The sequence below is a fragment of the Danio rerio genome, chromosome 21, assembly GCF_052040795.2.
Source record: "Danio rerio strain M-AB ecotype USA chromosome 21, GRCz13ab, whole genome shotgun sequence".
NCBI lineage: Eukaryota > Metazoa > Chordata > Actinopteri > Cypriniformes > Danionidae > Danio > Danio rerio.
The window spans coordinates 26,970,999-26,987,831 of record NC_141041.1 but is presented as its reverse complement, the minus strand read 5'-3'; the positions used below and the strand labels follow the sequence as shown (position 1 = coordinate 26,987,831).

The 16,833-nt window shown below is 33.7% G+C and overlaps 1 protein-coding gene across 3 annotated transcripts; it reads left to right on the top strand.

Moving 5' to 3' along the window:
* Positions 1-537: 537 nt before the first annotated feature.
* Positions 538-16,631, top strand: efemp2b (EGF-like fibulin extracellular matrix protein 2b). 3 transcript variants are annotated; one of them, XM_087300230.1, is made up of 11 exons: positions 538-647; positions 3,571-3,705; positions 3,903-3,951; positions 5,843-6,061; positions 6,944-7,066; positions 7,543-7,659; positions 8,894-9,013; positions 10,304-10,423; positions 10,517-10,643; positions 12,748-12,943; positions 14,695-15,466. In XM_087300230.1, exons 2-11 carry the CDS (start codon positions 3,616-3,618, stop codon positions 14,854-14,856), a joined length of 1,323 nt encoding a protein of 440 aa, XP_087156356.1. In that variant the 5' UTR covers positions 538-647; positions 3,571-3,615; the 3' UTR covers positions 14,857-15,466.
* Positions 16,632-16,833: the final 202 nt, after the last annotated feature.

Below are 16,833 nucleotides of genomic sequence, written 5' to 3'. Positions count from 1 at the left end.
TGGGAACATGCCCTGCTGTTTCTGAAAGTAGGCTGCCTCTGTTGTTTCCATCAAAGCCATTGTCTTAATGGTGCTCAACCTTCTTTGTGTAATGAAGACGCATGATGTTTCTGGCATCGGCTAGTGTTTTACAGTCAAAACAGAGGCCTGGCCTTCTTTTTTTTTTACTTTTTTTTACCCTGTCTGCATTCCTTTTCGACACCCCTAGTAAATACCCAGCAGTGTCAGACACAAGCAAGCTTGATCAGTACGAAAGTTTACAAGGCAGAGTGAATTAAAAATGGGAAGTAATTAAGGATTTGTCTAACAAAACCCAGATGGATTGATTTGCCGCCGGACATGATTTAGTTTTTTTGTTTGATGAATTTTAAGATTTACTCCAGAAAGCAGAAATTTAAGTCATTTGTGGGCTGAAGGAGAAACATGGCAGGAGGGTGAAGGGTGGCAGAGGTGCAGGAGCCAAACGGGACTGGGTGGAGGGGAAGAAGTGGGACGTCCTAGACTCCTTACAATAGCATTACACCTTTCCTCACATTCATAATACACTTCCCAACAGATTTCAGTGCCTAGGTCTTGTTTGTGCTCTGCTATATGCTGCCAGAAAGAGATATAAGGAGACTTTGAGACTGAAGAATATAGCAAGAAAAGTAAGTGTTCAGCCAAATTTATTTGAATTGAAATGTTTTAAATCCAGCAGAGAAATGAATAATCCAAGTGAGAGAAAACATGCATGAAAAAATAGTTTTCATCAGTCCTGGGATCTACTGCTCAAAGTTTTTTGCTGCTCTGATGGAATGTTTTAATTAGTGACATAAAGTTGTTCGGTTCTTTGCTTTTAAAAAAAAGGAAACTTTAGTCCTACTTGACTACTTTGGGCTTTAATTCTCCCTATTAACAAACCATTAAGTATGTTGTTTGCCTCAGTAATCTTCCAGTTTGCGGTTTATTACCAGTTATTAAGGTATTATTTACATTGTAAAAAATTATCGCTGCCTATTTTTTTTGTTGAATCAAATGAACACTTGTAGTCATCTCAACGTACTTCAGTAAAACTGACAAAAATATTCAATCAAACCTAAATAACTTCTTAAAATTACGTTAAAGTATTATAGAAACATTTGTTTTCATGACTTTGTGTTATATTTTTTGTGTAAGATTAAGGATGTACTATAAAATCATGCAGAATACATACTACATGTGCAAATAAACAGCCAGTATATTAGCAGGTAATGAGCCACAAGTTAATAGTGAGACTTCAAGTGTTACCAAACATTGTAGCTGATGATTACTGACCAAGCTGGGGGCTTGTTTATGGAAGGATCTGAGTGTGTATAGTCATATCCTGCAGAAATTTGCCATGTCTGTCTCCTTTCCAGAACAAACAGTAGAGCCTTTAGAAATCAATGGAAATTCGAGTCTGATTATTTAAGGACCATAACTAATGTGCTAAATTAATTTTTGCATTAAAGAGTAAAGGTAAACATGCAAATAAGTCTGAAAATATTTGAAACTATACAGGAAAGCACACACACAAAACAAATATTGTGCCGCTTCTTCAGGCTAATCTATTTGAAATGATCTAAGTCAACTCAATTGCTGCATTTTTTTGAGGACAACTTAAATGTTTCATGTTAAATCTGCTGAGATTTGTAAAAACAAGTTAACTTTGATTAGAGTAGTTGTGTGGAACCCATAATTTATTACAGCGTAGTTTGCTACATAAAAATGAAAGCTCCATAAATGCTAATTTACAACAATAAAAGTGAATAATGCTAGTAGAAACTTAAAAAAAGCTGAAATTATGCACCATAAGTCTTATGCAAATAAATGTTTTTAAATAGCTACTTGAACATTTTCTGTGGGTATGAATTGATGTATTCATGTTAATTCTTGTGTAAAGATTTGTGTACAGTAGTACAGTCAGCATGAATCTCCAGGTCACTGAATGTGAGGAATGGAAAGTCTTCCATGCAGCGTCTGATTATATGCACCAACTTGTCTTGTTTTCAAAAACTGCCTTTTTAACAAGATCAAAATCACAAACTTACATTTACAGTATCACTGATGCTGATAGTAGTATTTGCTGAAAAGCTGTAGATTTATCTCGGAAAAGAAAAGTTAAGCTTTTATGAGTTTTGGTGTTGGTTCAAGCAAGTTGATACTAGCTTAGCTTGTGGACATTTCTTTTATAAACACGTTTAACAGGTTAATAATGGCTCATGCATTTTAGGCATAAAGTAAACCATGCACTTCATTTTAATTTATACTTTAGCTACTTGTTTTTTGCATTTACATATTTTAAATCATATAAATGAACATTGATGCATAACAAATGAGCATGGATTATGCATACAGTATACATCAGCATTGTTTTAGCATTACAGAGTGACTTATGTGGTTTTTATGGTAACACTAAAGTACGGCCCATTACTTACATTGATGGTTGATGGATTGACTGACATTAGGTATTATGAGCAGTTCATTTGTTAGTGTTTATTCATTTGGTAAGATACATTAATACACGTAGCTGTTTAGATTTAGTTCACTTTGGGCTATATCCTTTAAATAATGTATAATATTGCATTTATTAATGTTAACTATTTTTAATGTTAAGTAAACAAATTATATCCTATTGTAAATTTTTCTTTTAAAAAATGTACACATTTTATTTAATCAAATATAAATCACCGCGCTCTACCAGATAGGTTTGTTGCTATGAAAAATGTTGTAAAATAAAAAGTACCAATGGTCTGCCCTCTATAATTTATTAAATAATCGCAGGAGAAAAGACAACAATTTTAATGCAATTTAAACCAATTATGTAACATGTTCTTTGTCTACACTCACGTTTTTAATTGACTTTTAAAAAATATATTTATAGTTCAATATATAGGTCCCACTTTACTTTAAGATGTTATTATTATTGTGAATGTATTTACCTACATCAATAAGCAATGAGCAATACATTTATTACAGTTTTTATTCATCTATGTTAAATTTAGTTAATGCACTCTAAGTGCATGGACATATTTATTTTCATTAATGTTATCAATCATAACTGGACACAGTAAATGTTGAAATGATGTATAATTAATGCTGTACTAGTATAGTTAATTTTTTGTTTATGTCAGTAAATGCATCAACTAACATTAACTAATGGAATGTTATTGTAAAGTGAACAATGTATCAAACCTGTTCTAAGAAAAAAACTTCACTGTAAATGTATAAATAAATCGTAAATCAGAGCTAATGATTCAAATGAGGGCACCAACACACATTCAATATCCAAAGCAAACCATATGGAGGTGATCAGCAGAGCTGGCCTTTTCAACAGGCCACCTTCACTGCTTCCAAATGTCTGTGTTCCAAATGTACTCCTGTTAACATTTTTATTTGCAATTACATATGTTATTCTTTTTTTTTTTTTTAACAAGGTCTCACCTCTCCTGTTTGCCTGCCCTCTTTTTATATCCCCAAAGGAACTGAACAGACCCTCCTGCACTTCTGTTCCCTCTCTCATTGAACCTTTTGGAGTAAAAGTGTTTTAACAACACCTATACATTTGTTCAGCCCTCCCTCCAGCTGTGTATGTGACAGTGTGAGTGTCCTGTAACTATGAAGGCCACATATGTGTTTGTTTGCGTGGGTCTGGCTCTTCTTCCTGGTACAATCTGCCAGTCTCCTGCTGAAAGTGAAGCTTACACAGTGAGTATGTATGACAATTTCTCCATGTTCCTTCTCCACATGAGCATGTCTGTCTGACTTCCTACTTAAATGTCCTTGTATTTTATGCTGCCGGGCTGAGGGTTGCATTAGAAGTCATGTTCCCGTCAGCAAATGTGTTTGAGTGTGAGTGCTGGTGATTAAAGATAACACATAATACAGTGTGTTTTCTCTTCCAGGACTGTACAGATGGCTATGAGTGGGACGAGCAGACTCAACTCTGTCGAGGTGGGTGGAAGGTCATGTGCTGGAGAAAGAGAGAGGGAGATGGCGATAAGAATTCGATGCTTTTCGCTTCTGAATATTTTGTTGGTTACATGTTATATGCGCAGTCTCCATCCTGAGTCCTTAAAGGTTAAAACATTCAAGCAGATGTGTAGTCAAAAATCTTGCTTGTAAATGTCCAGCTAAAGCTTCATGTTTATGCAAATGTCTTTATTTTCAATGTTAAAATGATTTTTGGGATATATTACCCAAATAAATTGCAAAAAATAAAAACACTTCACTTAAAAAAAAGGCTCATTTTACAATTGCTTTAGAGTTAATCATTTAAGTTTTACAATTTTTATAATACATTTAGCTGATCTCCAGGTCTGAGGAGCACTTTTAGCTTTGAATCGGATTGAATTGTTGTGGAGTGACAGAGTGACGAAAGCAACGTGTGCATGTGATGTCCTTAAATATAGCAGGAATCTGACAGCGGGAAACAGTGTGAATAAATAGCGAAAGCGGGAATAAAATCTGGTGGGAGTGGGGATGAAAAACCAGTCCCACGCAGACCGATATACTAAAAAGCAATATCATCTCAGAAATAGCCTTTATTAGTATGGTTCCCCTCTCCTTTTGTGCTATAAACATATTGCTTACAGGTTTACTGTGAAGTGATGTCAAAGAGTTTTTCTCTGGTCAGAGTTCTTTGATCTTCGGTCGGTGTTCTGCATAATTTAGCTTTCCTTCAACACACCTGCCTGGAAGTTTGTAGTATACCTAGAAAGAGCTTAATTAGCTGGTTCAGGTGTGTCTATTTGGGGTTGGAACTAAACTCTGCAGGACACCGGCTTTCCAGGACCTAGTTTGGGCATCCCTGTTGTAGACGTTATTTCTAAATAGCAAGAAGAAAAAACTCCAATTGAATCAAAAATGAAGTGTTTCAATAATTTTCCTATTCTCTATTTTCTTATATTAATTATATATTTTTAATAATTTATTTTAGATTTTTGTTTTTACCAACAACCATTACAACATGTATGATCAGTCTCCCTATATTTTCGAAGTACTAAAATCTTTGTATTTTACAGCATATTTAGGAATAAACCATTTTCTTTCTATAAATACAAACCAAATAGTTTCATATTTTCATTTAATCATGATTAAAATCTTTCTTTTAACATCACAATTCTTACTATTTTATTTAGTAAACCTAATTTGCACAATAAACTTAATTTGCTTTATTTATTTATTTTTCCCTTTTACTGATTCTCTTAAATTGATAGTTCACCCATATATCCACTAAAATAACCTGTATGATATTATTTATTTATTTCTTTGTTTGTTTGTTTGTTTTTTTATATAAAAGAAAGCTAATTTGCAGATTTAATTTTGGTTAACATCTTAGATGGCATCAATTAAACAATTCTGAAACATTTCTTAAAAAACTTCTGTTATTTTGCTCAGAAGAAATTAATTTATATATTTATTATCTTACATATGTTTTATTGTTCATTGGATAAAAATATTCATAAGTAAACAGCTAAAATCAGTCCAAGGTACTCTACAAATATTAAAAAGCCTTTATTGACATGGCAATAAAGGGTTTTTAATATTTTTCTACATTTCTCGAGTGCCTTGGACTTACTTGTGCTGTTTATTCTGATGAATCCCTTACCCAGAGAGCACCAACACATTGTTTAAGCTACCCCTGAGCCTTTTGTTTGATTTAACATACAAAAGTGTTTGAAAAAACTTATGAGTTAATGAACAAAATATCATCAAAACAGAAATTATTTGCTATGGTTTCAGTTTCAGTTAAGAAAAGAAATTGAAATAATTTAATCCATTTTGTTCAAATAAAAGACAATAAAAAGAACATGCCTTACTTTGTGTTTTCTATTGTACGCAGACATAAATGAGTGTGAGACCATTCTGGAGGCCTGTCGAGGAGAAATGAAGTGCTTCAATCATTATGGTGGTTACCTGTGTCTTCCTCGCTCCTCCTACGTGATCACTGCACCTGAGACTTCCAGCCAATCAGAGCCCAATGTGCCTGTGCCAGTGCCAGAAAACGAGGCCTTCAACCCATGTCCACTTGGCTACAGGGCCCAAGGAGAGTCCTGCGTGGGTGAGTGAGTTAAAGAGAGAGTTCTCCCAAAAATGATAAATCTGCCATCATGTAGTCGCCCTCAAGCATGTTCAAACTGTTGTGTGTGTATTTTCTTTCCGTTAAGCACAAAATAAGATATTTCAAAGAATGTTGAATAAAACAATTCTCACTCTGTACGTAAATGGCTGCTAGTTTCCAGCATTTTCAGAATACCTTTTCAGGAACTGCTTGAGGATGAGTAAATGACAGAATTTTCATTTTGAGGTAAATCCTTCCTTTAAGGCCAGATTTGGGAACTAATATTTAGAATAGAATAGAATAGAATAGAATGCCATTTAATGTCACTGTACACGTATACAATGTACATTATATATTCATGTGTGATGTGATAAGGTGCATCACACTACTCAGTGCAAACTTGTAAATGTAAGTTTTTAATAGATCACACTAAAGAACAAGCTACAGTTGAAATGGCTGTAGACGATAAATAGTAGTGCAAAATAGAGGATAAGAGGGGGTAGGTCAAGGTGGAGTAAACAGTTCTGAGGTAGAACGTGAGAAATATACAAGAAGTACTATGTAGATGTAAGATAATAAATAGTAGTGCAAAAATAGGGGATTTGGTGGGGAACTTGGGGAGGTAGGCTGCGGCTGAACGAGAGATATATACAAGATGTATATAATAAAATGTAATTAGATTTAAGTGGTTTTTAACACCTTATTAATATTGTGGAAACATTCATGTGGATTTAGATGAGGGAAAAGTACAAATGACCATCTTATATGATTGGACACTTTTCTATGTTATGGCTTTTTATAAAGGAGCATGCAGTAGCGGTGGGTGTACTAGTGTCCTGACGCATTTAAAAATATTGTGTGTGTGCATTTTGTGTTGGACAGATATTGATGAGTGTGAGCTGAACATGCATGACTGCCAGCCCAGCCAGGAATGTATCAACACAGTGGGCACCTTCACCTGTCAGTGTCCTGACGGCTACAGCAAGATTGGCATAGAGTGTGTGGGTGAGAGAAATGACCTTCTGTCTTTCTGTTTTGAGAATGTGAATGTGTTTACATTTTGTAGCACTTAGACAGTTTGCAGTCATTTTAAAAGGTTTAGGCTTGAATGTGCAAATGATCTATAATTAAAATATGCTCCAATATTTGGTACTATTGTTTTTATAATAAATATAGATTTTTGGCACAAAAAATCTGAACAATGAACGAAGTTAGGTTAGGCATAATAGAGTTAAGAGGGAATCTCTTCTTTCACTCTGTAATTTAGAATATTGTGGACAGCCAGGTAAAGAACTTAAGTATTATCTATGATCATATTGTTCTTAAGTATACACATATAATATAAACTTGAATATAAAACCCAAAATCTCAACGTTTCGAGGTGCATGAACATAATCTGTGTTTTTTGCCTGCAGTGCGTCTCTTTAAATGATCTCCAGTTGTTCTACAGTGTAAATTAAGTGTGTCCTCTTGTCTGCTAGATATCGACGAGTGCAGGTACAGGTACTGTCAGCATCGCTGTGTGAACGTGCCAGGATCTTTCTCTTGTGAGTGTGAACCAGGCTTTCAGCTGGCTGGAAACAACCGATCCTGTGTTGGTGAGTTCTCGAATCTGAGATCCATATTCCAACTAAATTCACTTGACAAACAACATGTTTAATGGTTTAATAACGTTAACTAATATGTTTTTTATTTTTTTTATTTTGTTGGGGTCATGACAGAACTTTTCTCTTTTTTTACCATGATGTAACTTTAAAACATGATAGAGTTTACATCTGGAGATTATTTTAATTCAATTAAATTCATCTTTATTTCTTTAGCGCTTTTACAATGTACATTGTGTCAAAGCAGCTTAACATAGAAGTTGTAATATATTGAAACTGTGTCAGTCCAGATTTCAGAGTTGAAGTTCAGTTTAGGTCATTTAAGTGTGGTTAAATTTCATTGCTGTAGTACAAACACTGAAGAGCAAATTCATCGAGAACCTAAGTGTGATGTAATACTGCAGTGTGTCTGTGTATGTGATATCTTTAACTATGATATCTGTACACAATCTCATACCAAATGTGAAAAGCACAAAGGAATGCACAATACCAGATCACGAAGCTAAGTGGTTAAAGATAATATGTTTGTTAATAATGATGGGATAAATATTATGCTGATGTTTTAATTTTGTTAAAATTAGATGCTAATTTTACTGATACTTCTTGTCTGGTCTGCAGCCTTTTAATGGTTATTTTAAGGTTTTTCTTTGTAAGCATAAAACATAATTTTCTATTTATTTAAAAAAAAATTACCTATACAGAAAGTTCACTGACTGGTGCTCGGAGTTACAGTTAATTAGTTATCTGATTACGATTGATCCAATTGATCAAGTTTCACCAAAATATATTACTTGTGATAAAATGTATACATTTTTGAATGAGTTACAATATTTTTCATACACTTTTTTTGGATTACATGGTCATTAACACTATCAGAATTGTTTAATTCTTACAAATTCTTCATTTTTCTTTTCTTTTTAATATTCCTTCTAAAAAATCTACCATGTCATCCCATTTAAAACTGAATATTAAAAATATATTCAGGCCATATGCTATGAAAATTCTATGCCTCTGCAATCAGAGTCAAAGAAAAAAAGCAAGTTATCAGTTTGCCTGTATAGAGTTTACATTATCAATGAGGAGTGTACTGAATTTAGCCTTTTAATAGCACAGTTTTGCTAAATAAGCACTGAAACCTAGTCAAAATTAATAGTATTTAAATGAGGAAACTTTTTTTCTGTCCTCCAGATGAGCAAAACCATCTAATATCTCTATTGTTTGTCATCAGATGTAAATGAGTGTGAAATGGGAGCACCATGTCAGCAAAGGTGTTACAACAGTTACGGGACGTTCCTGTGCCGCTGTGATCAAGGCTATGACCTGGGACCTGATGGCTACTCATGCAATGGTTAGTGTACAAGACTTTAACCAAATTGTTACTAATACCTCATTTCCACTGACTGGTACAGTACGGTACGGTTCGGGTCGGTACGGGTCACCTTTATCAGGCTTGCATTTCCATCACAAAGGGTAACGTTACCCTTTTGGTGGGCGTGGTGTATGACAAAGTTTTAGTCGACGTCATGCTCGCTCGAATAAATGTCTATGGTAAAGCTGTACGAGTCGTTTACATATCATAATGAGCAGCACTTCTCACAAAACAGATGCTTTATACACATAAATACTGGTTTATAAATGTTTATTACTAACTTTTCTATGAATATGATTTGATTATAACTGCAGATCAATGACTATGAAAATAGGCTACTGTAAAAAAATATGTACTGTACTGTATAAAATTAATACATAAATGCAAAATATATGAACACATACAGCCCCTTACAGTCTCCAATATATTATTAATTACAGAAAAATTACTCACAGCAAACATTTAGTAATTATTTGAGTTCAAAAACACACTATAGCCCACAGTCAGTGCAAACCTCTCATCTGCACATGTAAGCTCTGTTAGACAGTAATTTTGTCATACCCGGTTCATAATAATCCAAAAGACGCAGATAAACATGGCAGTATGTTCATAATTCAGGTTGCTAAAACAAGTTTGCTCCTGTGTTTTGATGGCTTCTCTTGTTTTTCCGCGTTTCACTCCCGCTTCACTCTCGTGCTTGTCCTTTTTTTTTCTGAATGGATCAGATGACAGAGACACTTCAATAAACACACACACACACGTTATAATCATCAGCTCAAGAAGTTTGTTTTATCAAATATAGAAGCCATCGCGAGCTCCCGGAAGAAAGCAAATACCACTCACACTTTTAGAAGGGCTCGTAAAACAACAACAGGACACGGCAGATTTTTCTTCTTGGCTTTGTGTCTGTTCCTGTTCATCGAGACGATGTCAAGGTTTGTTTGAGCTTGGGTCATCCATGGCTCGTTATTATGCATATATTTCCATGTAATGTCTCGGCTTTGAATTTAAAAAAACATGGCGGATCCTTTGTTTACATTCTGTGTAGCTCCATGAGCTCGTGACAGATCTCTGTAACCATTCAGTGTTCTCTTTCTCCCGTTTGGTACCCTTTCGAAAGGGTGCCGAAAAAGAGGTATGGTACGGTTAGGTTCGGTACGCTTTTTGACAGTGAAAACGTTTATAATAGCGTACCAAACGGAACCGTACCGTACCACTCAGTGATGATGGACCGATGTTTCACTGAGTTTTCTGTGTCTGTCCTGGCAGACATCGACGAGTGCAGCTACTCCAGTATCTTGTGCCAGTATCAGTGTGTGAATGAGCCTGGAAAATTCTCCTGTGTTTGTCCAGAAGGCTACGAGCTACTTGGATCTCGACTCTGCCAGGGTGAAAGTCATTTCTGCACCCCTAACAACATTTATATCTCTAAATGAATCTTGCATTTCAATTTGCTGTGTTTTTATTATTTGCTGGGTGTAGATGTGAATGAGTGTGAGACTGGCACTCATCAGTGTGGAGAAGGACAGGTCTGTGTGAACATCCATGGAGGACATCAGTGTGTGAGCGCCAACCGCTGCCAGGAGCCCTACATCCAGGTCTCAGAGAAGTGAGATGCTTTTATTACTTCCTGGTTATGAATAGGTTTACATTCATCCAAGCAAGGTCAACAACATCTAATTTTTTTATTATGTACAGTATACTGCAGCATCAGCTCTATAAGATTGCAGTCTCTCCCTAAGTAACTTCTTTTTTCAGAGTCTCATTTTGCTCTGATGGGTCAGATAAGGTCCAGTGTGTTATAATAAATATACTGCTTACAGTAGGGGTCTCAAACTGCCGGCCTGCGGGTATTTGTAGCCCACCCCCTCCTCTCTCTGGCCTGCAACTGACGTCAAAAATATAGCAAGATTCGGCCCACCAAAACATATTTTTGAACCACTATTGTTGTTGTGCAGTTGCATCTAGCCACTAGGTCAATATTTAAAGTACTTCATTCAGATTAGTTTTACTTTCATTTTCTCAGTGTACGGTCAAGAATAACACGCATGCGTTTTAAATCTGTGGCTAATTTAAACGTTAAAAATATATGCCCGTAAGTGCTCTATTTTTACTAAAGTTCTATTTTTGTAAATATTCAAGGTTTGTTTGATTATTATTAGTTGTATACCTCTTGCATTTTGTTGTACAAACACTTCATGGTTTACACATTGTGCTGGTGTTGTAACGAATATGATCTATTCCCTAATATTCGATTCAAATGGTGTGATTAAATAGATTTCCCTCATATGCTTAAGATTTGCATAAAAATTATGTACATTGGTAAAATTGTACTGCTAGTTGTAGTGAACTTGTTAAAGTAAATGTGAATATGTAGATACTTTTACCTTCTTTGTTGTAGTTTTACAAAAAAAAAAAGAAAGATATTCAGAAAACAAATGGCCAGTAAAATCACTTAAGTTACCCAAACAGCTTTCTGCTGTTCTTAAGCTATTGGGACAATACAATAGGTTGGTACAGAATAATAATTATTATGCTCATTATTTGTAGTATTTTCAGAGCAGTTTAAACTACCACTTCAATATGACCGTTTAGCCATACACACAACAACCACAGATATATTTTAGCAGCTGATGTGTGTCACGATAAACGTGCTAATTTGCATTATCACTGATGACAGGTAATGCTTGAAATATAAACGTCATGTCTGTTGTCCTAAGATGCATCTATTGTGTCAGGTTTCCACTTTTCGCTTGTACTTAAACGTTAAAACGGCCCTCCTATGAACTTTCAGTCACTGAAAAGTCCCCCCGCCAATTTAAGTTTGAGACCCCTGGCTTACAGTGTATGCGGTGAAAACTAAAGACTCATTATCATATATACAAACGGTAACTATGCTGTCAGTTTCACTGCAAAAAAAATTCTTATCAATCATTATCTTGATTTCTTTAAAGTTTAAACAAAGATTTTCCTTCTGAGCGATAGCTGAAGAAACCAGACAATTAACATTTATTTATATATTTATAAAACTTTGAATAAAATATTTTGTTCCCTGACTTTAAGGACATAATGTAGATGTAAATTTATGTTCAGTATCACGAAAGTGCCCCGACATACTACAATTCATACTACACATACTACATTCGTTTTGACTTTGTTTTGGAAGTTCAAAACAGCTCATCAAAGCAAACTCTTTGGTGAAGTGCATTTTTTTTGGTTCCTAAACACCTTTGAGCTTCCTTTGAGCTTAGACAGGAGAACAACATCCAACACAACAACACCCAGTTATAAACATGAATAAACAGGATAATAGAGAAGAAGACCTGGTACAGATATATCCACACTTGGACGATTGCTTGCAGAGATTTTAAAGACTATGAGAGGGTCCACACACTGGACGAGAAGCACCACTGCGTCGCGTCGCACATCTTTACAATTTCTAAGCACTGTCCCATTTGGTGTCTGTCCACTGTAAATTGAAAATGGAAGTTTGGCAGATGTTTAAATGTTTCTCTCTTTGTACTGATATGGGTTTGTGTGAGCAGCATGACACATTTACAACGCCACATACTGCAACAGTATACTGTCACTCTGCCTATTCAAACTTCTTTTTGCCCTCAAACAAAAATTATGAAATAATCTTGTTTAACGTATGCCAGGTATCAACAATTTTCTGTTTTACCACTTGGTTGTGTGTTTGTTTTTGTGTGCAGTCGTTGTATTTGTCCGGTAGTGAAGCAGGAGTGCCGTGATCTGCCCTTCTCTATTGTGCATCGATACATGAGCATCACGTCTGAACGCTCCGTTCCCTCCGACATCTTCCAGATTCAGGCCACCAGTGTCTATCCTGGAGCCTACAACTCCTTCCGCATCCGATCCGGAGACCAAAATGAGGAATTCTACATACGGGTCAGTCAGAGAGACATCAACAGGCACCAACTTATGTTATGTAACCTGTGATATTGATATTATTTTTTTTACTTCTACAAAACTGTTCAAAAGTTTAAAAAGAATTATGTTTGAAAAATCTCAGTTGCTCACCATGTATAGAGCCAGATCAGTCTCAAAAATAATACATTTACGAAATTAAATGTATACATCTATAGCAAGATTCACATTTGCAAATCCAATTTGAAAGTTCTAAACATGATTCATAAATAAACAAATCAAATACATAAGTTCAAAACACAATTTGTAAATACACAAATCCATTTCGTAAGTTTAAAACAAGACTCATGAAAGCACAAATCCAATTCATAGGTTCTAAACACGATTCTTAAATACACAAATATAATTTATAAGTTTAAAACACGATTCATAAACACAAATCCATTTGTAGGTTCTAAACACAATTCATAAATACACAAATCCAATTTGTAGGTAATAAAAGACAAATAATAAATACACAAATCTAATTTATAAGTTTGAAACCCAATTCACAAATACACTAATCCAATTCATAGGTTCTAAACACAATACTTAAATACACAAATATAATTCATAGGTTTTAAACATGATTCATAAACACATAAATCCAATTTGTCAGTTTAAAACAAGATTCATAAATACACAAATCCAATTTGTAGGTAATAAAAGACAATTCACAAATACATAAATCCAATTCATCAGTTCTAAACCCGATTCTTAAATACACAGATATAATTTGTAGTTTCAAAATCCAGTTCATAAATACACAAATCCAATTCGTAGGTTCTAAACACGGTTCAAAAATACAACAAATTCAATTCGTAAGTTTAAAACGCAATTCAAAAATACACAAATCCAATTCATAAATTCTAATTCTATAAACTTAATTTTGTAAATGTATTATTTTTGAGACTGATCTATGGTACCATTTATTTAATGAAAAACACATGCATAATACTTGAATTCAATACTGAATTTGGAATCTTGCCATTTTCTTTGTAAAACTTAAAAAGTGTTAAAAGTTCCTAATATTTAATATTTCACATTAGATTAAGCATTAAAGTTACTAACTTCAAAACTAAATAAAAACATTTATTTAAGCTTTAATAGTATAAAATATATACAAATAATAATGACTAAAGAATAAAAAAGTTAAGTATTTATTAACGAAAAATAATATATACAAAATTCAAAATAAGACTGAAGTACTACAGGGTGGGCCATTTATATGGATACACCTTAATAAACTCATTGGGAATTTCACAAGAAAAACAATTATGTGCTTGGTTTTAAAAGTAACTTCATTCTTTCATGAATTATTTACAAGCCCCCTTACATATACTAATGTGCCCCAAACAGGACGTTAATATCACCAACCATTCCCATTTTATAAAGGTGAATCCATATCAATGGCCCACCCTGTACATAAATTACAGTAAAATATTTTTGATGCAAGTTGAGACGGACTGAAAGTCTCTCATTTTGTGTGCATGCTAATAAAATGATGCATAGAAAGCTGATAAGAAGAACATTCATTTGTAATTGAAAGCTTTTGTAAAAATGTATATAACTCATATATTTTTCTTTTCTTTTTGAAAAGCTATTTCCTTTAAAATGTTTTACTTTTTAATATTAAATGACTATTTTCATCTTTACACTTATTTGTGACTTAAACTATTGTAAAATCTTTAACATTTCCCTTCTTAACTTGATGTCAACTGTTGTGTTTTCAGCAAATCAACAACATCAGTGCTATGCTGGTTTTGGCGCGGACCGTGACGGGGCCGAAGGAGTACGTCCTGGACCTGGAGATGCAGTCGGTAAATCCACTGATGAACTACCAGACCAGCTCAGTCCTGCGCCTCGCCGTTTACATCGGCCCTCATGCCTTCTGAACACACTGAGAAACAGACGGAGCAACACAAGGTTTTCTCTAGTCAGTCTATTTCTGCTTTCATGAGTTGAAAATTAGCAACACTTTCCTCGAATTCACAAGCTAATAATGTGACTTCGGTCTGTGACTGTGCTTTATTCTGGGAAGTGTGAACGCATCTGAACATTCATTTATTCCTCTCACTTTGTCATCGTAGACTCATTTTTACACATCCAGTACATGAGAAACACAAACACAAAACAATTTGTTTGAATCGAGGCATTGTTTCTTATTAATAGCTCAATACAATTATAGTTATCTAATCTGCATGAGATATACATACAGTCCAGCCTTAAAATGTGTCTGCTGTGTACTTTCCAAAAACACTAACAAACTAAAAACAAATCCAGAACTGAAATGAGGAGAATATGAGAGGATTAAATGAATTATGTAAATAATCTGAGACACAATTCTTAGGTAACTTGTTGCATTTTCTTTAGTATTTTTCAATGTGAGATTTTTGTATTGATTTGTCTTTTGAAATATTTTTAATGTTGTTTTAGTATATTGATTTTTTGATTTACATATGTTAAAGTAAAAATGTTTGATTAAATACAAGTAAACTAAAAAAAGCTCTTTATATCTTTCTATTCATGATTTTCTTCCTTTTTTATCTTTCCTTTGGTCATCTGTAAGTCAGTCAGCCCCAGCTGAATCAAAATATTCCTTTCTGTGTGCATGCAGATATTATTGTGCAAATGGACAGGTTAGTATATGAAATGTATTTCTCAGGTGTCTCCACATGGTGACAGTGTAGCACTAATACACACACACATGCTATAATTTTACCTTTGTACAATGAGCTAAAATAACAGTTATTAAAGTCACGGCTAAAAGCCAAAGTTCACAAGCGTGTAGCTCTAAATAACATCACATTTACAGGCTCTTTCAGGGCTACTTTAATCAACCTTTTTATTGTGAAAATCCTTTATTTTATTGTAAGAAATTTGTTGTTGGGTGGATTTAGATTTATTGTAAATTTATTGTTTCATGTCAAACATTTCAATAAGTTGACGCACTGCAGGTTAAAAACAATAAATCTTTTACTATTATAAAATTAATACTTTTACTATTTTTCCCCATGCAACTAACTGATTACACTAAGAATTGCAAAGTGTTTTTGCACTGCAAGTTTTCTCAAATGTTATGTTTAAATATGCAAATTAGATATATTTAATTAGGTATTCAAATATCTAATTTGCATACATTTCTAGCACGAAAATATAATTTTGTATATATATTTTTTGAAGATTAAATACAGATATGAATAGAACTGTGAAGTTTTTTGTATGAAAAAAAATATTATGAAACATTATGTACTATACTTGAAATCTACCGACACAAACTCACATTGCTCAGTATAAGTACACGCCTCACAAATCTATATTTTAAATTCATATTTTTAATAGGAAGCTATACAATATTATATTTGTGCATATACGTTAGATTAATCAGTACTGAACCTGAATCTGGAGCTCATCTAACAAAATAACTTACGATAACGTTCCAAAAACTAGTACAGCGAAATTTATGTTGTAGAAAAATATTAAAAACAAATAAAAAAAAAGAGGAAAAATCAAGAGAAGCAAGAAAATGAAAAATTTAGTTGAAATTTTGTAGGTTGTGATTTTTTTTTTTTTTGCAATATTTAGCTTGAATTTAATTGTATTATCTTTTAATTTCTAAATATGTTTGGGGACTAAAATATTATTTTAATAAATAAATCTGTTTAATAAATCTGTTTTGTTTCAGTGCACCAAAACACATTGCCTATATTCACTGCAAAATGGATACAAATATTCGCTTTCAAAATGGGTGGTGCTCAATTATGCTGAGCACTGAATATAGTGTAAAAAGGAAACATTTAAAAGTGCATTTTGTGCCTTTTATTTACAATAGTGAAAAAACTTTGACAAGCCAAAAATCTAAATTGAGATGG

Excerpts from the sequence above, each read along its gene's own strand:
- efemp2b (XM_087300230.1), top strand. The coding sequence starts at position 3,616 with ATGAAGGCCACATATGTGTTTGTTTGCGTGGGTCTGGCTCTTCTTCCT. Across the intron at positions 7,660-8,893 it reads AAACAACCGATCCTGTGTTG|ATGTAAATGAGTGTGAAATG; the intron begins GTGAGTTCTCGA and ends GTTTGTCATCAG. Across the intron at positions 10,424-10,516 it reads TGGATCTCGACTCTGCCAGG|ATGTGAATGAGTGTGAGACT; the intron begins GTGAAAGTCATT and ends TGCTGGGTGTAG.